We start from the raw sequence: 23,442 nt of genomic DNA on the forward strand, positions 1-23,442 counted from the left end.
TGATATGGAAGACATGATGAATCAAAATAAACCAGCATTAACGTTATAAATCTACAAAATTAAAAAAAAAACGGTAACGCGTCGTTTAATGTACCAGAATTTAGAGTGGACAAAAAATCCTCCTATATATATACCACACAAATATTTCAGAACAGTTAGAGAAAGGGAAACATATACAACCTCTTTTTTTTTAAATAATTACAACAGAAAAAAAGGAAATCCATTGATTGATTCATCATTTCCTTGACATAATACAATCAATGGCGGCGGCGGCTGCGTATCGCGTGGAGGAGGAGCAGGTCTGGAAATGCCCCAAGCACCCCACGAAGCGGCGGCGCCACGGCGTCTGCCCCACCTGCCTCCGCGACCGCCTCATCACCCTCTGCCCCAATTGCGGCAACGTCCGCCCCTGCCCCTGCTCCTCCGCCTCCTTCTCCTCCTCCTCCTCCGCCTCCTCATCCTCCTACGCCGCCGAGCCCTCCTTCACCCGCTCCCGCTCCCTCGCCATCCCCTTCTTCCTCCGCTCCAACCCCAGCCGCCTCCACTCCGCCTCCTTTCTCTCCGTTTTTAAGCGCAAGGGGAAGAAGGGCGCCGACGCCGACGGCAGCGGCGGCGGAGGAGGAGACGCCAATTCCGAGAGCCACGATAAAATTGAGGATTTCGCGAGGATGATAACGCGGTCGAGGTCGGTCGGGGTGGGGTCGTCGTCGGCGGCGAGCGGCGACGGCAGCCCTTCGTCGGGAAAGGGGAAATTCTGGAATATGAAGGCGTTTCGAAGCTCTTCGAAGAATCACAAGGCCGCTGATATTTCCGCCTTAAACAAAGGGTGATTATTATCTTTTTTATTTTTATTTTTTGCTAATTATTTTTAAAAAAAAAATTTGTGGCATACGAATTTACTATGCTTAATTTTTCGAAATTTTGGTTTGTTTTTGTTTTAATGTTATGTTTTATGTGAATGTAAGTAATTTTAATAAAGGCTGTGAATGGTCTTAAATGTAAATATGTTCGGAAATTAGAAATATTGTCCAATATAGTGTACTATGTTAATGAGTCGATGTTAATTTGTTTGCTGGCACTATTTAATTAATTGAGGCTATTAAAACTGATTTTTTTCATGTAACATTAGATTATGTCACCTGTAAATTAAAATGGACATATAATAAAATATACAGATAATGTATAATGAGGGAAGAGCGTAAGGCCATCCGCAACGCTGTCACTTATCCGTCCCTTAACTGTCCCTTAAATTACTATTCATGGGTCACACTATACTTTTTTACCCAATCTCTTAATTAAGGGACGGAACCTGCAACCCTCCGTCCTTTAAATTACTATTAATTCAATTTCATTTTTTATTTTTATTTCCAACCAAATTCAATTAAAAAAAACACACTTCATTAAAAATAAAATAAAATTACAACATAAAATAAAAATACAACTTAAAATTCAAAAAAATAAAAAAAACACATAATTAAAATCCTAAAAAAATAAAAATGACATAATTTAAAATACAATTTTATAGAAAATAAAAAAAAACTACTCCGCCGGCGAATCATCCCCCGAAGGCGGTGGAGGTGCACTGAAGCCGTGAGGAGGCGGAATGTCAAGTTGTGCTGCCATAAACGCAATTTCGTTAAGATAGGCTTGGTATTGGGGAGGCGTCATGCGGGAAGTGTCTGCCATTGTGGCGGTCATGTACATGGACATAAGGGAGTTCGAGGGTCCCCCCGAGCCCGAGCCCGCCTGGCTTGATTCGGCTCGGCCCCTCCTCCCTCTAGCCGCCTTCGCCGCATTTCTCCCTTGCGGCCGACGGCGCCCACTGGAGGACCCCCGGCATCGTCTGCGTGCCCTCAACCTCCTGCGAGGCAAACTCGCCTGCGGCACTGCCCGAACCACCCTCACTAGACGAGTATTGGCCACCCGCCGTGTGCTTCGTGCGCTTCGAGGTCGAGCCCGAGCTGGACCTCACACCGTCGGGCCACCTTTCCTCGTCTTTGACGACCTCCCAAACATCGACATATTTAAATTGTTTGCCGGTGTAGTCGAAGTAGACTCGCAAAGCCGACCTCAGAATATCGGCTCTCGTGGCTCCGCTTTGGTAATGAGCCGCTTCATTCTTGTAGATGGCGCAAAATTTTTTGACCTCTCTGTCGACTCGGTCAAAGTGAGCGCGGAGCATCTTATATGTGCGGCGGCGGGAGCCCTTCGGCTTAATCTCGTGGTAGGCCTCGGTGACCTTTTCCCAGAAGCATCTTATATGGGATTGTACGAGACGCTGATCCAGACGTTGTACACCGCAAGCGTTTCTTTGGGGCCGTACGGATGCCGGCCTAGATCCTCCTCCTCCTCCTCCTCCTCCTCCTCCTCCTCCTCCTCCTCCTCGTCCGCCTCCGCCTCCGCCCTGGAGCTTCCACCTCCTCGGCCTCCTCCCCCGCCTCGGCCTTCTTCCGGAGTGGGTTCAACGTAATAATCCTCCTGAATCTGGGATAATCCCTGCGAATACCTCGGGGCGGAGGGACAGGCGTATGCATCCACATCAAAATAGGGTGGTTGGTACCCCCGACGTCGACGAACCCTGGGTGCCCGGCGTCGACGAACCGGAACCACCACCGAGGACATTGTGCATGCCCCCCAGTCGCCGAACGCGTTTATGTCGAACCCGCCGGAGCCGCCACAGCCAGAGTTCTCGTCGCCGGATATTTTGTGATGAGAGGTTAGATGAAAATTGGAGAGGAAATGGAGATGATTTGGGAAGAATAGATGTGTAGTTGTGTGTGATATGATGATGAATTAGGAGTATTTATAGAGAAAAAAAAAGATAAAATGGTAATATAACAGTAATATTACCATTTTTCATTTTTACTTTTTTTTATTTAATTCGATTTTTTTTAACAAAATGATTTATTGCGTTAGCGTGACGATGCCCACTCGCGGGCCGGCGAGTGGGCGTCACACATGGCGCCGGAGCGCGCCACGTCTCCTCGGCGCGTGGCGAGACGTCTCGCCATTCGTCACGGCGGGACATAACGCGAAACGAGCTGGGGATGAGACGGGGCGCTGCAACGCGTCACGCCGCCGTCCCGTCCTTTAGTGACGGAATACGGGCCACCCACATGACACGTTGCGGGTGGCCTAATTTGTCTATTTAAGCATTTATAGCGAAGAATCGAGATATATAGTGTATGTACCACTAGAATTTGTGTTCTTGATTAGATTAGGTCACCTATAATGGACATCTAATAAAATATACAGATAATATATAATCGGAGGGGGACAAAGTAATTTGTCGACTATGATACGAGCATATTTCATACTAGTATTTTGTTTAGGTATGGTAGGGATTCGCGTATCTTTTCCATATCTCAGTTTTCTTGTGTTAATTATTAGCATTATAAATAGGAGTCATTGTAATCATTGAAGAAAATCAAGAATATCAATATTATTTTATCGTTCATTCTATTCTCCAAAGCACTCGCCCGTGACACACGTATTTCGATCGCCGATCCACGGACGCCGATCAGCCCGATAGAAGGTTTATCTTATCAGAGTACTACTGCTACTTATCACCAAGAATCAAGATATAGTCTATATACAATCAAAATTTAAAATCCCTCTAAATTTATTGTCTAGATTCTGTGCAATTGTTTAGTTTATTTTATGTATACAACAATGTCTTTTCGAAATTCAAAAAATATTATTTGATCATTCTCCTCTATATTTGCATCAGTGCCTATATAACTATGTATGCGGGCATGATTTGTGAATTTATGAAGCAATAATTTGATTGGGCCTATGTTACTATTTGTCGTGCATAATATTTGGACATCAAGATGGATCAAGTAAATCAAAATCAATTTTCTTTGAGCTACACCAAATATTACTGGGCTTTATAAATGAAATATATGGGAATGAATTAGGAAGGCCCAAGTATGATGATATGATCAACAACCTAATAAGTTAATGGTAGGCTTTATATTAACTACTTTTGCAACTGTGTTATGATACTGATAATAATTTGATTAAATAAATAATAATATGAAGATGTTCCTTTTTTTAAAGTTCAGCAACTTAAAATGATAGTTTGACAAAGTTCATGGACTATAAAAAATGTTCCCTCTTTTAATTATTAACTATCTAAGCAATGATAGTTTGACAAAGTTCATGGACTATAAAAAATGGTGCCTCTTTTAATTATTAACTATCTAAGCACTTTAAGTTCTACCATTTCCTTTTTTGATAAATACAATTCTAAAATATTACGGATCAAGTTTTGTATTTAGATATCTATTTATATTACCTCGCGATAAATATGTCTCTCAATTCATAATATATTCTTGAAATTAAATTTTCAAGTACTTCTATAATTCAACTATATATATTTTATTTAACATCATATTACGATGACAAAATCACTATCAATACATGGAAATTATGACATCACCGAAAATATTTAATGCATTGCACTCTTTAAAAGGAAGGAAATTTCCCTCTTAGTAATACATTGGCGGACCTGCGGCTGCGGGCGCGACTTGCGGTTTTCTTTGATTCAAGTTATATGGAAAAGATAACTGAACCGGAGGGATCAGTTAGCAAATGTCGTTGCCACTTGATCAAGTTGATCTCGCTCTCGCACGCCACCAATGTAAATTATAAACTCCCAATTTTACACTACTTTAACATTAAAGCGGCAAGTTCGGGGTCGATCCCACAGATAAACTAGTGCATCGAGTGTGTGCGTAGTGAATAGGGGTTTGACTGCTGCCACGCTTTAACTTTGAGAGTTTTTAACTACTGATTTTACTTTAGACAGAAAAGTAATTAACTACTTGTTCAAGGGAATTTTAACTACTGGGTCAAGTGAAATTCAAACTGGAATGAAAATTAACTACTTAGAACAGTAAACACGATGACGAAAACATAACTTTGATTTTATACTCAGAATCCAAACGAGTACAGTGGACATTCGAAGTACAGAAAGATCGAAATTTTAACTACAAAGCAACTTGAAATTAAACTAAGCTAACACTTCGGAAAATACGAAAGCAAGTAAACCGAGAAGATCCTCGGCAGGAAACTTGAGACAACGCTGACAGATATAGAGTATTTTGTAGCGCTCCCTTCGGTCGCCCTTTTCTCTAACTAAGCATTATTTTATCCAAACTATCTAGAGGACTGGACTAAACTAGAGAACTAACTAAACTAAAGATGGAAAGTAAAAGATCGGACTCTTCTCTTTTTTTTGTGTGGTGGCACATCCTCTATTTATAAGCTCGGCAACGACCTCCAGCTGGATAACGATCTTGGCAGGGAATATTCGCTCATGCTGAGAGTGAGCGACTCATCGATTGCTACGTGCTTTCCTTTTAGAATGACGACGCTTTTCAGTAACAGATTCATGACTCAGCTCCGTCCTTGCGTCTCATATCAGCACGTGTCCCCTTCTAGAACGTTGTCCTTGCTAACAGAATGATGCGCACCATCCAGCTCATTGCCTCACAGGTCCTTCTTCTGGAAGCCAGTGGTCCCCTCCTTGACTGCTTAATTACCCCCTTGATCAAATCCCCCGCTTTCTGGCCTTTTTCGCCTATTGTACTTGCTTGATCAGTTTGGCATTGTTGCCTTGGTCAAGCGGCATTTCTGCACATTTAACACTTGCTTTCGCGATAAAACCGATCAAGTAGCGTATATTTTACCACTAAATCGATGCATGAAATAGGTCTTATCATACATACAATTAAATATTATTGATTCAAAATAAAAATCAGATTGCCTTTTATGGCTTTTGACGTTCAACTGTTTCTTTTGAATATATGGAGTTTCATCCATTTTCATTTTATTTTTTAGAAAAAATATTTTCTCTAGACTTATACATAACATTTCAAATTAATTTTTCAATTATATTTTTGGAGTTCATCACTCAATATATATGTAAAGTCATCCACAACGTTGTCACTATACCGTCCCTTAAAACACTATTTGCGGGCCTCACTGTACTTTTTTACTCCATTCCTTAACTAAGGGACGGAACCTGTAACCCTCCGTCCCTTAAATTACTATTCATTGAATTTCATTTTTTTTCCACCAAATTCAATTAATAAAAAACACACTTCATTAAAAATAAAATAACATTACAATATAAAATAAAAATACAACTTAAAATTCAAAAAAATAAAAAAAGACATAACTAAAATCCTAAAAAAATAAAAATGACATAATTTAAAATACAATTTTATAGAAAATAAAAAAAAACTACTACGCCGGTGAATCATCCCCCGAAGGCGGTGGAGGTGCCCTGAGGCCACTTGGAGGCGGGATACCAAGTTGTGCCGCCATAAACAGGACTCCGTTAAGCCAGGCTTCGTATTGGCTGGGCGTAAATCGGGAAGTGTCCGCCATAGTGGCGGTCATGTACATGGACATAAGGGAGTTCGAGGGTCTCCCCGAGCCCAAGCCCGCCTGGTTTGATTCGGCTCGGCCCCTCCTCCCTCTAGCCGCCTTCGCCGCATTTCTCCCTTGCGGCCGACGGCCCCCACGGGAGGACCCCCGGCATTGTCTGTCGGGGTCTCCTCCTCCTGCGAGGCAAACTCTTGTGGCCCGATGCCCGAACCGCCCTCACCAGACGAGTATTAGCCACTCGCCGTGTGCTTCATGCGCTTCGAGGTCGAGCCCGAGCTGGACCGCACACCACCGACCCACCTTTCCTCGTCCCTGACGACCCTCCCAAACATCGGCATATTTGAATTGTTTGTCGGTGTCTTCGTAGTAGACCCGCAAAGCCGACCTCAGAATGTCGGCTCTCGTGGCTCCACTTTGGTACTGAGCCGCTTCATTCTTGTAGATGCCGCAGAATCGTTTGACCTCTCTGTCGACTCGGTCAAAGTGAGCACGGAGCATCTTATATGTGCGGCGGCGGGTCTTTTTCGGCTTAATCTCGTGGTAGGCCTCAGTGACCTTTTCCCATAAGCACTTCTGGGGTTGTTGATTCCCGACGATGGGATCGTACGAGACGCTGATCCAGGCGTTGTACACCGCCAGCGTTTCTTTGGGGCCGTACGGATGCCGGCCTAGATCCTCCTCCTCCGTCCTGGAGCTTCCCCCGCCTCGGCCTTCTTCCGGAGTGGGTTTAACCGGATAATCCTCCCGAATCTGGGATAATCCCTGCGAATACCGCGGGGCGGAGGGACGGGCGTATGCATCAACATCAAAATTGGGTGGTTGGTACCCCCCCGGCGTGCCCGAACCCTGGGTGCCCGGCGTCGAGCCCGGCGTCGACGAACCGGAACCACCCAATGTGTTGTACATGCTCCCCCAGTCGCCGAACGCGTAGAGATCCCATGCGCCGGAGCCGCCACAGTCGGAGTTTCCGTCGCCTGTGATTAGATGTTAGATGAAAATTGGAGAGGAAATTAAGATGAATTTGGAAGAATAGTTTTGTAGTTGTGTGTGAAATGAGGATTAATTAGGAGTATTTATAGAGTAAAAAAATAAAAAAAAATGAAAACGGCTCTTTTAATTGGTAACATTACCGTTTCACTTTTTTAATTTTTTTATTTAATTCAATTTTTTTTAAAAAATAATTATTGCGTCAACGTGACAACGCCCACTCGCGGGCCGGCGACTGGGCGCCACATCGCAGCGGCGCGGGGCGAGCTGTCCCGCGTTACGTCCCGGCGGAACGGGTTTCGTGACGAGATGGTGACGGGTTTGAGAAGAGACGGGGGCGTCGCAACGCGTCGCGCTGCCGTCTCGTCCTTGCGTGACGCGTTGCGGGTGGCCTAATACTCCCCGTCCCGTCCCTGCGTGACGCGTTACGGGTGGCCTAATACTCCATATGCCAGCGGAGCTAAATCATCTTCATTTTCCAATTATAAATTATGTCAGGACTCATGGTCAGACAAATAGCCCCGAATTAATTGACGAACTCAAATAAGTCATGAACCAAAGTGAACATGAATTTTTTATAAATGATTAATTTTTTTTATCATGTAATTTTAAAGTATTTAGTTGTTGAAGTGATTTACAATTAAATTGCCAATTCATCACACAATAATCTGCACCCCTTCCGATTTACTTATAAAGCATGTAATTTTTGAAATGGTTTAGTCATTTAGTTAACATGTTTGTAAAACTAATGTATCCATATAAATTATGTATGTGTGATTGTGTAGAATAGCTAGTAAAAATTGTAATTTAGAAGATGGAAGATTGCATCTCATAGTCAAAAGTCACTTTATAAGAACTCACAAGTTACAGATATTGTGATGAACATAAGTTAGTAGGGGAAAGATTGCACCTTTTTAATAGATCCGACGTCGTTTAATATGACAATTGTCAAAAGTAGTTCTCCAAATTTACCCATTATGTAACTTGTGTGGAACAACATAAATCTAAACAAAAAAATGCCATACTCCCTCCGTCCACGAAAAAAAGGACACTTTCATTTTCTGCACTCATTTTGAAAAAAAGATAATAAATAGTTAAAGTGGAAAGAAAGTAAAGTACGAGATAGAATAATGTAGAGAAGTCTTTTGTCTATATTATTCTCTGTATTTATTATCATTTTTTCAAAACGAGTGCAGAAAATGAAAGTGTCATATTTTTCTTGGATCGGAGGTTGTATTTCACAACATTTGTTTCTTATATGCATTTTTTTTGGTTTCAAAAAGAAGTAAATCCCTAAGAAATTCGATACAAATTCATCGACATTATTTGTAGATATCGGTTGACTTCAACCTTTTTTCCCTACCATAGTCTTCTTCCCCTATCTTCAGACACACTTTCCAGTTTCCACCATTGACCCAACACCCCAATACACACGGACTGACAATAAAATAATTTAAAAGATGAAAAGAATAAAAGAAAATTAAAGTACAATAAAATGGATGGACATTGTTCTTTGCTATAACTAAGAAACATAAAAAACTTAGGCACTACCAATAATGCATGGAATCGGAACAATGTACCAACTCAATTATCTTTTTCCTCAATTAACAAATTCCCATTTAAGTTAAGGAAATAAAATGAAATAAAATAAAACGTAACAAATTTCCTCATAGATCTTTTAAATTTTGCTACTACATTAGTAAAACGAAATTTAATTTTTTTTTTCACATATAAATTTCCTCATATGGCACAAAATCCCTCGGCCGCCGATGGCGAATCCCCATTAATTAATCATTGCCAAGTTCAAATTTATATCCAAATTCATCTACCCATAAAATAAAGACAAAACGAAAGATGCATTAGTTTGATTAAAAATAATAATTGTGCGATAAGACCGAAGCAAGAATGTGTAGCACATGATAATGAAAGGCAATAAAGAAAGTATTATTAGGAAAGTAATTATAATTAAGATGATAAAGAAAAATGAAAGAAGGAGGTCGGTTCCTTGCAGCCAACGTATCTCCAGGGTCAGCCTCGGAGCTAGGTTCGGACTTTGTTTATGTAAGAAGATAATCACGAGCCTCACCATTACAATTTACAAACGAGTGTCTCTCTCACCGCCTCCACTCGCATAAAGCTTTCTCTCACAGCCACCTTTCTTGTTTTCCCACACACACACATTCTCTCTGTCTGATTAATGGCGATCGATAATCAAGAAGCCGCTGCTCGTGAAATCAAGCCGAAGAAGATGGTACTAAAGCTGAATGTTTGTATCGACTTTTTGCCTTTCTATTGATTCCACATTTTGTTTGTGAAAAAGTGTGGCTTTTTAACGATTCTTTTTGTTTTTAGGGGCCAAATGAGGAGAAAAATGTGTGGCCGCCATGGCTGAAGTCGCTGCTGAAAGAGAATTTCTTCGTCCAATGCCAATTCCACGTGGATTCTCACAAGAGCGAATGCAATATGTATTGCTTGGATTGTATGAATGGCCCTCTCTGTTCCCTCTGTTTGCCTTCTCACAAGGATCATCGCGTTATTCAGGTTTCGCATCTCTCTGTTTCTTTTTGTTTCCTAATTGGTTTTTCATTTCAATGGCGGAATTGGATTTGCAGATTAGGAGATCATCGTATCATGATGTGATCAGAGTGTCGGAGATACAAATGTATTTGGACATCAGCTCGGTTCAGACATACGTGATCAACAGCGCCAAGGTTGTTTTCTTGAACGAGAGGCCACAGCCGCGGCCGGGGAAAGGCGTCACCAACACCTGCCACGTCTGCCACCGCAGCCTCCTCGACTCCTTCAAATTCTGCTCTCTTGGTTGCAAGGTATAGTACTACTACTTACTAAATTATTGAATTTGAATTGAATTGGGTTTAATTTGAATTTGATGTGTGATTACTGAATTTGGATTTTAAACTTTATGTAGATTGCTGGGACGTCGTTGAGGAAGAACAAGCAGTGGCCTGGGAAGAGGATTAGCGCCGCCGCGGTGTCGGAATCTGATGAGTCGAGCAGCAGCCACGGCCAGAGCTTTACGCCGTCAACGCCGCCGCCATCCGCCGCCAATTACCGGAATGCGAAGCGGAGGAAGGGAATTCCCCATAGAGCCCCTATGGGTGGACTCACTATAGAGATATAGTGGAATATAATAATGCTCTTTTACTATGTGAATGGTTAAAGTTAAAACCCTCAAAAAATAAATAAGGTACAAAAACAGAGGGGTTATGGTTATCTAATCAATCATGATCTAAATGCAATTACTCAAATAGTCTTTTGCCTGCATTGTAATTTGTTCATAGAAGCAGGTTGCATATAGGGGGAAATGGAAAATAATTAGAAGGGTAGAATTGGAAGAGATGCATATTTTGTAACACTAGTTTTGTTTTGGTTTGGTTTTATGATGTGGTTTTGAAGTTTCCTATGTTTTCTACTCCCCTCTTTGTGTTTCTTGGAAGTGATGTGCAAAATTGTACATATGCATATATTGAGTTAAACAAATGTAATTTTGGGTACTTATGTTACATTTTCCCTACTCTTTTTTAGTACTACTAATTCACATTCACACCATTTATTTGAAGTGGCAAAATGTGAAAGGGCATGCATTGTCATTCTCAATGTATAAGCAACTTCATAATTTCAAAGAGTCAAAGTCGCAATTGAAAACAAGAAAGTAACAATTCAAGAATGAATAAATTAAAAATATCAATTGAGCAACCACATTTGATCTTTGCAATGGTGGTTATCTAGGAATGAATGTTTTGACTAAAATTCAAAGGGTGTGGGGCTATGGCCGGCCGAGTTTGAACAGGTCAGCCAATGGAGTTTCCACGGTGGGTCTGGTCTGGTGTCGTTTTGGAATCAGTATCTTGGTGGGCTACTTGTGGGGCATTTCTGGGCCGTTTGATTGATTTCAACGGTGGAGATGGAATTCGTAGGTGGCTTCCTATCCTTCCCTACTTTTCTCTATGTTTCGTGTTTCTCTCTCTCATATTTAATTCATTGTCTAACACATTGACAATGCGTTAAACGAATTGTTTCAATTTCGTCTCGAATAAATTTTGGTTTGATCTTTTTCGAGAGCACCGTCACATTTTCCATTCAGCTTTTATTCTTTCATCGATGCATATTTGTATGTAGTTTTTATATTGTAATTTGCATATTTCAGATTCTTAGTATTTTACACTTTGTCATTTTAAAGTATTTTGACCTTTCCAGCACTATTTTTGGACAAAAATATAAGGGACAATTTTTGTATACATTTTCTTCTCCAATTACAGCCATTTTATGGATGATTTTGATTCTTTTTCTACCCTTTTGCGTTTGAAATTTTCTGGGATTTCAAATTTTATTATTTTGATTTAGCTTTTTTTATCCATTCAGAAAGAAGTAATTTCGGATAACTGTAATTTGGTAGTGCTCATCTACTCATTGATTCCCACTTTAAGAAGTTACCGGTATTGTTTCATATTATGTGAATAAAAATAAAATATATAACTCCAGTCTTTTTCTTTTTTTTTATGACGAAATAGATATGAAACACAATCTGCAGCACATGAATTTGATGATGAACTTTTTTCATTGAGCAATATAATGATCGGAGAAAAATAGGAAAAATAACCGAAAGATGAGGAGATATTTATAGATATGGGGTATTATAATTTTGGAGTATCAATGAAGAAACATTCCACTTAATTTTGGAGTATTAAATCCTTTGATTTGTGGCTCTATTTTTTACAAAAATGCACTAACTTCAAATTTTAAAAATTAATAACTAGTATATTGATATAAAAAAAAGCCTTACTGATAATAAAGAATATATGTACTCACAAAAATGTCAACTCTTAAAGGAAAAAAAATGTTTGTAAATAATTGATTTGGCGATAACATCATTTTAAATGTGGGAAATTAAATGTATGAAAAGGGAGGTTGTAATTGGAGAGGAAATGTGCAAAAATGTTCCATATAGATTTGGGGGCATTTTTATAAAAAAATAGTACTCCTTCTGTCCATCCCTACTTGAGTCGTATTCTTTTTTTTTGGGACATCCTAAGAAAGTTAAGTCATTTCCCTTTTTTGATAAAAAAACAAAACATCCAATTACTCTTACTTTATTTCATCATCTATTTTACTCTCTCTTCATCTCTCCTACTTTTTTCTCTTTCCTATTTTATTTTACTTTCATTTTATTTATTCAACACAATTTCTTAATATCTGTGCTCAAAAAATTTGTCCCAATTTAGTTGGGTCAGGGGGAATATTCAAAAAGTACAAAAAAGCCTTAAGCGAGCAAAAGTTTAAAATATAAAGACTGCAAATGTGAATCACTAAAAGTATATGGCCTTAAATGTACACTCTTATATTAAGGCTCAATTTGATACCACATTTAACATGAAAAAGGCTGCAATATTAAACTGAAGATAAGAAACATGGATCCAAAAAAGACAACGATTTTTAGTTCAAAGTGGATTAATTAAAGTTCCACATCCACCCCCATAATAATTACAACCTTTGTCCTGGTGGTTGAGGGGAAACTCGAACCTTCAACCTATTGGTTACAAAAGAAGCATCTTACTAACCGAGTTGCACTTCCGACCCAGTTACTTGATGCACTTCTTTTCAATATAAAGTTTAAGAAAATGCATAAAATAAAGTAGGAGAGAAAAGGTAGAATAAAGTAGAAAAAAAATAAAATAAGTGAGATTTGATATTTTATATTTTGCCATAAAGAAAAATGATTAAAATAACTTATAGTTGTCAAAAATAAAATGCGACTCAAATAACTTGGGACAAAGTGAGTACGATGTTTGAGTATATCAGAATAAGTTGATTATATTGCTTGAATTCAATTTGAATTTGTGCGTTTTTCCCTTATGAATTTTGAAACGTATTCTTTCTTAGTAGTACTACTTATGGCTTACTATAGTGAATAGTATCAGTATATCCCTACTAATTATGGCTTAATTTAGTGGTTGTGTTGTGGTACAATCGAGCATAAATCAAATTTGCACTTGTGCAAGAACAGTGGGAAATCGAGGGAGTGAGAAATTAAAATTGAGCCCGATAAAGGAAATCAGAATTAAAACCAGGACTCGTGCAATAACGAGAAACCAAAACTGAGCCCACAAAAATCAGTCAGTCAAAATTTGGTTCAGACGAAGAAACCCAAATCAAACAAAGAGAACGATTATCAAAATGGAACACAAATAATTATTCAAGGTTGTGAAACCCAAAATAATCAAGGGAAAAAAAATTAATTCGACCAAGTGCAGACAGCAGAAATAAAATTTCTAGCAAAGTGATACTCCTATTATTATACTAGTAGTACAATTTTTTTTATTGAATTTGGGTCAATTAAACAAGCATCATCAAACTAAACCGAAATTATGTTTTGATGTTATCGCAATGCATATTTCTATCCGACCAATTTGGTCACAAAAAAAATAAGGAATTATAGTGATTTAAATTACAAGAGCCAAATTCTAATTAGTGTAGTACTGTAGTAATTATACGAGACAATAATGTCATATCTTTCATATCTTTTCTCCTTCTTGTATATTCATTACCCATTTTTTCTTCATTGAGCTCGGGATAGCAACTTGTGGAGGCAGATTAGACACCGCAAATGGTGCTGTCACGGCCAGTGAGTGCAAGGGCAAAGGTCTCGGAGCAGCGCAAGGTAGCAGCTCCAAAGGCGGTGAAGGACTCGACCGCTGCGGCAGGCGATCTGATTGGGGCAGCGGCGGCGGGGTTGGTAATTTTGGTCGGGCTGCTTTGCGGCAATGGTTTCTGTTAGAGGTGATTCCAAACATGAAGGTTGGTGAGTTGTAGGTTGATCCGATTGCTGAAATACGAGCGGTCGTCGCTAGATCCATGGGTTTCCCTGCGGTGGTTGGAAATCCGGCCTAAGATTTGTAGACTCGGTGGTGCTGTGTCGCGGTGGAGCCAATGAGACATTGGGGTATAAACCCGACTACCCACGAGAAGCCATAGTATTTCTCGATGGAGGGTATTCTAGCGTCCGGCGCGACGAAGAAACATCTGGCTGATCGGGCTGCGATAATGATCGGAATTTGCTCACCCGGAGATCTGTGGCATCGACATGAGTCGCCTTCCTGTCCCATACCTCCAACAAGTGATATAACTCTGCATTAATCGGGTCCTCTGCTATGATTGCTGAACGAGGCCGCTGAGACGCGGGCCCTCTAACGGAATACCTTCTGGGAAAGGTGTGCAGTGGCGCCGCTGTGTCACGCGCCGTGTAAGGTTGATTCCGACGTGAGTTAGGGACAGGGGCCAACGGCTGATCATACACCGAGACCTCGTTGAAGGGGCGTTGCCTTGGTGTCTCTCGATAGACAGGTGGGTCCCAACAGGTAGGTCGGCGCTTGGGCGGTGATGGCGAGTACATATCTAGCTCGTAGGATGAAGAATGCTGATATGCAGTGGTCCGACGGGTCCATGGTGGGTCCCAGCAAGTGGGCTGTCGGGTGTGGCAGGGGTGAAACGACTGCACGGGTTGAGGGAAATTGTATTTACGATGGTGGTATCCGGCGTAGTCGTAGGACATGTTGGCGACAAAGGCGTGGTTGTGGTTCAAGGCTGCTACAAATTTGCTTGCAAGGGCACCGGCGAAAATTGTTGGTTATACTGAAATCAAGAGTCGATGACTTCTCACTTCGATAGAAAGCTATGTTCCGCAGGCAAGAGGGGTCAGATTCTTAAACGGAGCTGTGTGCGGAATGATTCCGGCAGGCAGCGGTGTGGCTAGTTGTTGTGCGCGGGTGGATTCCCGTCGGGCAACGACGTAGCTGTGGCTTGATCGATGTGGCTAGTTGCTGTGGGCGATGGATTCCCGTCGGGCAGTGACGTAGCTGTGGTTCGATCGATGTTGTGGAGGATGAGCTCACGATGAAAGCACCAGTTGTTAAGGATCTAATTCCTCAACGTCGAATTCCGGTTACAATCAAGAAACGAGTGCCGTAGGTATCGAACGCCCAACGCGTTGGGTCGGCGATTGCTCCGGCGGAGGGCGGTTGAGCGCGAGAACAGTCTCGTCGGCAGCCTTATGAGAGGTTTCTTAAAGCACAATTAATTGAGCCAACATCGATAATTTCATGTATTCATTGACTGAATAAAATGATAACAACCTATCCCTATTTATAATACTAGAATACTAGTTTAGAGAACAAGAAAACAATATATAAAAGATACTATTAATCAAAAGATAACTAAATAAAAGATATGGAAGATATGACATTATTGTCTCGTATCAAGTAACTAGTAAGACCATCCACAACGGGTCTCGTCGGCGTCTCGCGTCTCGTCCCGGCGAGACGAGACCCCGGCGAGACGCGTTGCAGCCTCCGTCTCGTCCCGCGTCTCGTCCCGCGTCTCGTCTCGGCGAGCCACGAGACGAGCTGTCTCGCCACGCGCCTAGGCGACGTGGCGCAGCCCGACGTCGTGCGTGACGCCCACTCGCCGGCCCGCGAGTGGGTGTCGTCACGTGCTGACGCAATAAATATATTTTTTTAAAAAAAAATCGAATTTAAATTAAAAAAAAAAATTGTAACGGTATTATTACCGTTTTTTTGTTTTTTTTTTATAATTTTTTTGTTTTTTATTAAATTTTTTACTCTATAAATACTCCTAAACTCATCCTCATTTACAGACAACTACACATCTATTCTTCCTATCATCTAAATTTTCTCTCAAATTTTCACTGAAATTTTCATAACCCAACTCAAGATGTTCGGCGACGGCGAGGGCAACTATGGCGGCTCCGGCTCCGGCGGGTGGGATCTCAACTCGTTCGGCGATTGGGAGAACATGATCAACACATTGGGCGGTGGAGGTTCGTCAACGCCGGGGACGCAGGGTTCGGCGACGCCGGGGGGTACCAACCACCCAATTTTGACCTTGATGCATATGTTCGTCCCAACGTCCCGCGGTTTTCACAGGGATTATCCCAGATCCGGGAGGATTTTCCAGTTGATCCCACGCCGGCGGTGTACAACGCCTGGATCACGGTCTCGTACGATCCCATCGTCGGGAATCAACAAACCCGGAAGTGTGTCTGGGAAAAGGTTGTCGAGGTCTACCACCAAATAAAGCCGAACCGCTCCCGCAAGCGCACACTTAAAATGATCCGCTGTCACTTTGACCGAGTCGACCGACAGGTCAAAAAATTCTGCGGCATCTACTCGACTGAAGAGGCGCGCTACCAAAGCGGCACCACGGCCACCGACATTTTGACGTCCGCTTTGCGCGCCTACTACCAGGACGAGGGACATCAATTCAGATTTGTTGATGTTTGGCAGGCCGTCAAGGACGAGGAACGATGGGCCGGCGGTTTCCGCTCCAGCTCGGGCTCAAACTCGAAGTGCACGAAGCATACGGCGAGTGGTCAATACTCGTCTAGTGCTGGTGCGTCTGGTGGTGACACTGCTGAAGGCATCAGCCAACATGATGCTGAATCCCAGGAGTTTGCGGGTACGGTCGGCGATGCAGGAGGATCCGCGAGTAGGCGCCGTCGGCCGCAAGGGACGAAGGCGGCGAAAACGGCTAGAGCAAGGAAGGGCCGAGGCGAATCAAGCCAGCCGGCCTCAGGATCGGGCTCGCGAGGAGGCTCGGACACACTTATGGTGGCGTACATGACCGCCACAATGGCGGACACTTCCCGCTTCTCGCACTCCCAATACGCGGCCTGGTGGAACGGAATTGTGCATATGGCAGCACAACTTGGCCTTCCGACTCCCCCTCAACCTCGACCGCCTCCGGAGGATGATTAGCCCTTCCGATTAGTTTTTTTTTTATTTTGTGTGTTTTTTTATTTTGTGTGTTTTTTTTGTGTGTTTTTTTATTTTGTGTGTTTTTTTATTTTGTTTTAATTTTAATAAAGTGTGTTTGTTTAAATTGAATTGGGTTTTAAAAAAATTTATAAATTAAATTGAATGAATAGTAATTAAGAGACGGTATAGAGACGGTTAAGAGACGGAGCGTTGCAGGTTCCGTCTCTTAGTTAAGAGATGGAGGCAAAAAGGACAGTGGGGCCCTCAAATAGTGCTCAAATAGTAGTTAAGAGACGGTATAGAGACAGCGTTGTGGATAGCCTAAGGTTCGAAATGAATATCAGAATATCAAATCACAAATTTTTAAAATTTTAGAATTATATCGTTCAGATACAAAAGGATTTCTTTTTTGGGCTAAAATGACCAATGTTTCTTTAGAATGACTTTTTTTTCATTCTTTTTTTTATTATTAAAATGAAGCAATGAATATTATCAAAAGCGATCAATTATATAAGGGGGTGTTATAATTGAAAAAAAAATTAAAACTTTCCGTATTTGTGTTAAAATTAAATTAAAATAATAGTAATGCACCAGAATTTGCAAAATTAGTAATTTAAATTAATATTATCCAAAATAGAAATAAACCCTTAAAATATGAGGATTGAATCCATCCGAGTAAGCTTCGAGTCCATGGCTCTGGGTGCAAAGGAGGCGGCAATGGCATCTTCCATCTTCTCATCTTTCCCTCCAACTTCACTCCATCTCCATTCATCCAACAAATCTTTATCTTCAATCAAATTTGCCGTCGCCAATTCTCCGCCCTCGCTCAAATTCAATTATCGCCACACATCGAAAAGGTCTTCCTTTCAGCTGCAATCAGCTCCAGAAAGCCTTACAACTGTAGCAGATGAAACAACTGTAGAAGAAGAAGGAGAAAAAATTGAAAATTCCGGAAATGCCAACATCAGAAGAAAGCTGTTTGTGCTGAACCTGCCGTGGTCCTTCTCCGTCGCTGATATAAAGACACTGTTTAGTGAATGTGGCGATGTTTCGGACGTTGAGGTTAGAACACCTTTTAAAAAAATTGGTTTAAGTGTGTGTGATGCTAATGTTTTTTTAATACTTTTATGGTTGTGGCTCTTACGGTGTGGTATAATTTTGAAGATTATAAAGCAGAAAGATGGGAAGAACAGAGGGTTTGCGTTTGTTACGATGGCTTCTGGCGACGGTGCTCAGGCTGCTATCGAAAAGTTTGACTCTTATGTAAGTTTGAGCTCTTCAAGCTAGTTTTTGAATTCTACAGTTGAGTATATTTGCTTTAGTTTCTTGTTTACGCTTGTGCATTTGATTTGTTCGACCTGATAGAATGCTATTGAGGCTTGAGCCAAGCTTGATGCTCTTTAATATTTGTTGCTTTGTTTGAATTGACTTGTAATTTGGTTTTGTGATCTAACAGGTCCATTAGTTCAATGTTGTGTTTCTAGTTAAGCAGGATGATTGATATTTTGTGAAGCGATGATGTAATTTCTTGTTGAAACAGAGTAAACTAAAACTGCTGCATTATGAAGATTCATGGAAAGTTGGACCTTAGAAGATGATAGTTTAACAAATCATGTTGCATAGGTAATTTGATTCAAGAAAGAGTGTTAAGAGTTTGGATCCATGTGATCAGGCACTAAGCTTTAGATCAAAGTGTTATGCATGGATACAGTTCGACACACTGCTTTAAGTTCTTGATTTCACGACCAGCATCAGTTATGTTAGATTGGTGGTACAAAGGTGTGGTGTCTTCACTGTCCTGCAACTTTGCAATAATGCTTAGAGGAACTTGTAGAGTTCATTTTAACTTGAAGTATCTTTTTAATACTCCTGAAAAGACTTAACTGTATGTATTTCTCGAAACTCTATCTTCCTACAGAATTATGGGGTGAAAGATACTGGTCACCTGTTCACTGTAGTCTGTAGTCATCTGAGTTTCAAGGGGTTTACAACTTCTCAGTCTAAAGAACAGAATTCTGGTTATGCTTTTTATTGTTGATCTCCATGATTATTATTTATGCAGGAAGTGGTTGGCCGAATTATCAGAGTACAATTTGCTAAGAGATTCAAGAAACCTGTTCGTCCTGCTCCTGTAATAGTCCCTCCGCCTGGAGAGACCCGCCACAGGCTTTATGTATCCAATCTTGCGTGGAAAGCGAGATCAAATAATCTCCGAGAGCTATTCTCATCCAACTTCAATCCTGTTTCAGCAAGGGTCATATTTGGTAATCCTTCAGGAAGATCAGCTGGATATGGATTTGTATCTTTTGCCACCAAAGAGGAAGCAGAATCTGCAATTAATGAATTAGATGGGAAGGTAATCAACCACTGTTATCTTAAAGCTCATTTGAATTTTACTTTTCTTAAATGCTTGTATTTAATTTCTCAGATAATATCAACGTATCAACTACTTTAATGGCTCTTAAAGATATCAAACTAGTTGTATCTACTTATGTCACAGAGTTAAATGAGGTTTTATAGAACTCAGTCATAGGATTTTGCTCTGAGACTGCTAGGAGGAAAATGTGCATGAATTTGTAATCTTTGCAATTCTTGTCCCTATTGTATCCAACAGTCAGCACATTGCTGTTTGCTCCTCCCACACAGTCAGCACACAGAAATAGTTTGATTCTTATTAAGGCCATCCACAATGCCATTCGTCTCTTAGCTGGGCCTCACACCACTTTTTATCCCATCCATTACTTAAGAAACACCCACAACCCACCATCCCTTTCCTTACACTATTCATACGTCCCACCCTTTAATTTTTATTTATGTCTTATTTCTTTTATTTATTATATATTATAGGTGTAACTAAATTAAATCCGCAATTTAATTAAAATATGAAATTTATTAAATTTTAAAATTATGTAATTGAAATCCTAAAAAAATGAAAATTACATAATTAAAAATCCAAATCTTTCTGCAATTGTTCTGAGCGCATAGTACCCATGTATGTGTACAAGACTTTCAGCAACACAGTATACAAGATTCCTTTATTTGCTTCTTGAATTTCCAAAAGATAGATGTTTTGGTGTCCCCCCCCCCAATGCGTCCTGTCTCCTTGGGGACGTGGGCCGTGATGGTGTGGGTGCTCTAATTGTTGTTTAGGAATGAAGTTCCATTTGGAGGACTTGATGAAATGCCATTTGAAAAATGCCACTGAAAAGATACATAAATGTGAACCTATACACAATAAGAAACATTAGTATGGTTAGGCTAAACTGACAAAACTGGTAAATTTCCATTTATCTCATGGTAGGCCAAACTGACAAAACTGGTAAATTTCCATTTATCTCATGGTAGGCCAAACTGACAAAACTGGTAAATTTCCATTATCTCATGGTTTATTGTTGTTATTGTATTATTTTCAGGAGTTTGAATTGCTATTTAGTAAAGTAGCTGAAATCTGTAGTGACCCTTTTTAGAAAGATTTGAATTATAATAAATTGAGAATATCTTTTTCTTTATCAATAGTAAACACATGCATTTATACAATATCCTAGTAGATAGATGTAACTTGCCTCTGGATGATATCTGTGTCCATCTTTATCATAATTATGGTAAGATTTAAAGCTGGCCAAAAGGTGGTGCAGTTCCTCTTGTTTATGCCTTTATGGTTATGCTGCTTTTATAGTCATACGAATGAAAATTGAAGAATTATCATTATTACTAATATTATTGCTTGAAGGAAGAAACCATACTTTCCAAATTTACCAAATTACTTGATATAGCATTGATTCCTTTCCTTTGATACTGTGATGACATAATGCTATGCATGCTCTTTGCATAGGAATTATTGGGGAGACCGATTCGTTTAAAATTTAGTGAAAGAGGCTCTACTGCTTCTGAAAGTAACGTAGAATCAAACTCCAATGCTGCTGAGAGTGAGGCGGAATCAAGCCCAGAACAGCCCGAAGAGTCTTGAGATAGGTTTAGCTCGTCCTGCTTCTTGAAACACTGCTCATTTTCAGCCCTGCACATGTACTCTTGATGATAATGAGTAATGTTGGAAATTTATTTATCTTACTCCATTTTTTGGTCATGAGTAGTTAATTGAGTAATATATTGATTGAATCCTCAGTGTTGCAGCTCAACAGGGATTGAGATAGAAGAGTCATCTGCAGAAAGAGCAAAGAGATGTGTTACAGATTCATTCTGATATTGCTGATTAATTAATTAACATGACATATCATCATAATTATATAATCGATTCTTATATAGTACTAGCATGTTTTAGAAGTTCACCACTTATATAGACTTCGACAATACAGTGTATTGGCCAAAGGCTCAAAGCTATAGGATTGGTATACATTTAGTTAAAGTTATAGGATTGGCTTGTTAATTATCTTATCCTGGTAGTATATTATTAATGCATTTGTTGAACAAAACTGAATAATTCTTTAACTGCCTTTACGGCGAATTAATGTTAGGGATGATTTATTATTTCTTAATTTTTGCTGATAGTAATATTTTGCGTCATATCATACACGTAATTATAAGTTTGTGATGATTTATTATTTCTTAATTTATATAATAATAAGTATATGCAAAATTAAGGTGGGGTGTGATCTGTTGCTAACTTTTCTTAAGTTGCTAAGTTGCTAAGTCATCAACGTAGTGTATTAAAAATGTCAACACGATGATAATGAAATGTCTAACATACTTAAGTTGCTATTTTAATATATTGTGTTGACATTAATTTTAATTATCAACACAATTTATTAAAATGTCAACACAAATATGTGTTGATATTTTAATGTGATCGTGTTGATATTTTGAATACATTACGTTGATCAGTTAGCAACTTAAGAAAAGTTAATGGATCACCCTCTCAATTAAAGTAATGTAGCCTGTTAGTCTCTTTTTTTTATAATTAATTTCTAAAAATTAGGGATTAGTTTATTTTAAGTAAAACTAACATTTTTTCAATAAATCTAATTATGTAAAAGATCGAATCCAATTTCAAAAAGAAAACACAATCTTTCCTTAATAATAGTAATAAATAATTCACTATTAGTTACTTATACGTAATCATAGTATTTTTTAAAAAAATTGATAAATGATATAGAAACAAACAAAAGAAAAATAACAAAGCATAAAATACAAAAAAAAAAATTCAAAATCAAAATTCCATACGTCCATAAAAAATAGACAAAGTTGTAAACGACACAAGTTTTAATGCGAAATTGGTAAAGCAAGAGAGAAGGGGGAAATGGTGGAAATAATGTTAATGGATTGTGGAGTCTACATTTAGAATAACGTATAGACCTATTTATCAATATTTAATAACACTATCCATTTGCCGACTGTAGTATTATTTTTAATGTTAATAAAACGTGCATGACTGATACACCAGTTTGACGTGACAAAAGTCTTTCTGCATGAATAATTGATATAACAAATTATACTGAGGCATCTCCAGGATTCAACAACGAATATAAGGACGAAGAAGTACGTATGTTGAAGAGAATTCACTACAAACTTAAACACTTCCCTAGAGTGTGGTTCGATAGGTTTTCAAACCCCGCCACCCGCTGGGAGACTTTCGATCTTAATCCGCAAACCCGAACGAACAGGATTAGTCGAATTCCGCCAAAGGCGAATTCGGTACACCTGTAATCAACCCCCCCCAAAAAAAGATAACAAGATTACATGTTTAATTGATGACGTGATTATTACAAATGACGGTGAAGAAGTAGTCAAACATATTCTGAAAATAGAGTGCAATATGACCGAACTAAATATTGAAGTCAACAAACATTTCATAAAGATAAAAATTGAGACAATAATTGTGATATATATTATGACCAAGATTGTAAACTCAAGAAAGATTATCAAAGTGCTATTAATTACATTAAGTATCAGAATTTTGGGACGTGATCCGTTGCTAATTTTTCTTAAGTTGCTAATTTGCTAACTCATAAACGTAGTGTATTAAAAATGTCAATACGATGATAATGAAATGTCTACATAAATTTAAGTTGATATTTTAATACATAATGTTGACATTAATATTTAAATGTCAACACATATTTGTGTTGACATTTTAATGTGATCGTATTGACATTTTTAATACACTACTTTGATGAGTTAGCAAGTTAGGAATTTAAGAAAAGTTAGCATTATAACGCACATCCAGATCGAGAACCCTGTTATTTAACTCTTGAGGGAAACGTTTAGAAAGTTTGACGAAAGTTAAATAGGAAGCAAAAATTAAGGAGTG

At 39.5% G+C, this 23,442-nt stretch overlaps 3 protein-coding genes across 6 annotated transcripts; all 3 read left to right on the plus strand.

Moving 5' to 3' along the window:
• The first annotated feature begins 260 nt into the window (after positions 1-260).
• LOC121801113 lies at positions 261-830 on the plus strand. Its single transcript, XM_042200571.1, has one exon. The coding sequence runs from the start codon at positions 261-263 to the stop codon at positions 828-830; it is 570 nt and encodes a 189-aa protein (XP_042056505.1).
• An 8,646-nt stretch (positions 831-9,476) lies between these two features.
• LOC121801429 (protein RGF1 INDUCIBLE TRANSCRIPTION FACTOR 1-like) lies at positions 9,477-10,910 on the plus strand. 2 transcript variants are annotated; one of them, XM_042200912.1, is made up of 4 exons: positions 9,477-9,637; positions 9,739-9,927; positions 9,999-10,214; positions 10,316-10,910. In XM_042200912.1, exons 1-4 carry the CDS (start codon positions 9,584-9,586, stop codon positions 10,526-10,528), a joined length of 672 nt encoding a protein of 223 aa, XP_042056846.1. In that variant the 5' UTR covers positions 9,477-9,583; the 3' UTR covers positions 10,529-10,910. The 2 variants fall into 2 exon arrangements, with proteins under 2 accessions (XP_042056846.1, XP_042056845.1); XM_042200911.1 differs by having other exon boundaries at positions 9,479-9,652.
• A 6,938-nt stretch (positions 10,911-17,848) lies between these two features.
• Positions 17,849-21,670, plus strand: LOC121800406 (29 kDa ribonucleoprotein A, chloroplastic-like). 3 transcript variants are annotated; one of them, XR_006050494.1, is made up of 5 exons: positions 17,849-18,239; positions 18,342-18,440; positions 19,240-19,533; positions 21,010-21,219; positions 21,301-21,670. XR_006050494.1 is itself a non-coding variant. In XM_042199979.1 (4 exons), the coding sequence occupies exons 1-4, from the start codon at positions 17,868-17,870 to the stop codon at positions 21,142-21,144; spliced, it is 900 nt and encodes a 299-aa protein (XP_042055913.1). In that variant the 5' UTR covers positions 17,849-17,867; the 3' UTR covers positions 21,145-21,245. The 3 variants fall into 3 exon arrangements, 1 of the variants encoding a protein (XP_042055913.1); XR_006050495.1 differs by having other exon boundaries at positions 21,309-21,670; XM_042199979.1 differs by lacking the exon at positions 21,301-21,670 and having other exon boundaries at positions 21,010-21,245.
• The last annotated feature ends 1,772 nt before the right edge of the window (positions 21,671-23,442 follow it).

This window comes from Salvia splendens, chromosome 4 (assembly GCF_004379255.2).
Source record: "Salvia splendens isolate huo1 chromosome 4, SspV2, whole genome shotgun sequence".
In the NCBI taxonomy this organism is placed as follows: Eukaryota; Viridiplantae; Streptophyta; class Magnoliopsida; order Lamiales; family Lamiaceae; genus Salvia; species Salvia splendens.

What these genes read in the sequence shown, in the direction of transcription:
- LOC121800406 (XM_042199979.1), top strand. Translation starts at nt 17,868, where the DNA reads ATGGCTCTGGGTGCAAAGGAGGCGGCAATGGCATCTTCCATCTTCTCA. An exon ending in GCGATGTTTCGGACGTTGAG is followed by an intron (nt 18,240 to 18,341) that starts GTTAGAACACCT and finishes ATAATTTTGAAG; the next exon opens with ATTATAAAGCAGAAAGATGG. An exon ending in TCGAAAAGTTTGACTCTTAT is followed by an intron (nt 18,441 to 19,239) that starts GTAAGTTTGAGC and finishes TTATTTATGCAG; the next exon opens with GAAGTGGTTGGCCGAATTAT.
- LOC121801429 (XM_042200911.1), top strand. Translation starts at nt 9,584, where the DNA reads ATGGCGATCGATAATCAAGAAGCCGCTGCTCGTGAAATCAAGCCGAAG. An exon ending in AGATGGTACTAAAGCTGAAT is followed by an intron (nt 9,653 to 9,738) that starts GTTTGTATCGAC and finishes TTTTGTTTTTAG; the next exon opens with GGGCCAAATGAGGAGAAAAA. An exon ending in AGGATCATCGCGTTATTCAG is followed by an intron (nt 9,928 to 9,998) that starts GTTTCGCATCTC and finishes TTGGATTTGCAG; the next exon opens with ATTAGGAGATCATCGTATCA.
- LOC121801113 (XM_042200571.1), top strand. Translation starts at nt 261, where the DNA reads ATGGCGGCGGCGGCTGCGTATCGCGTGGAGGAGGAGCAGGTCTGGAAA.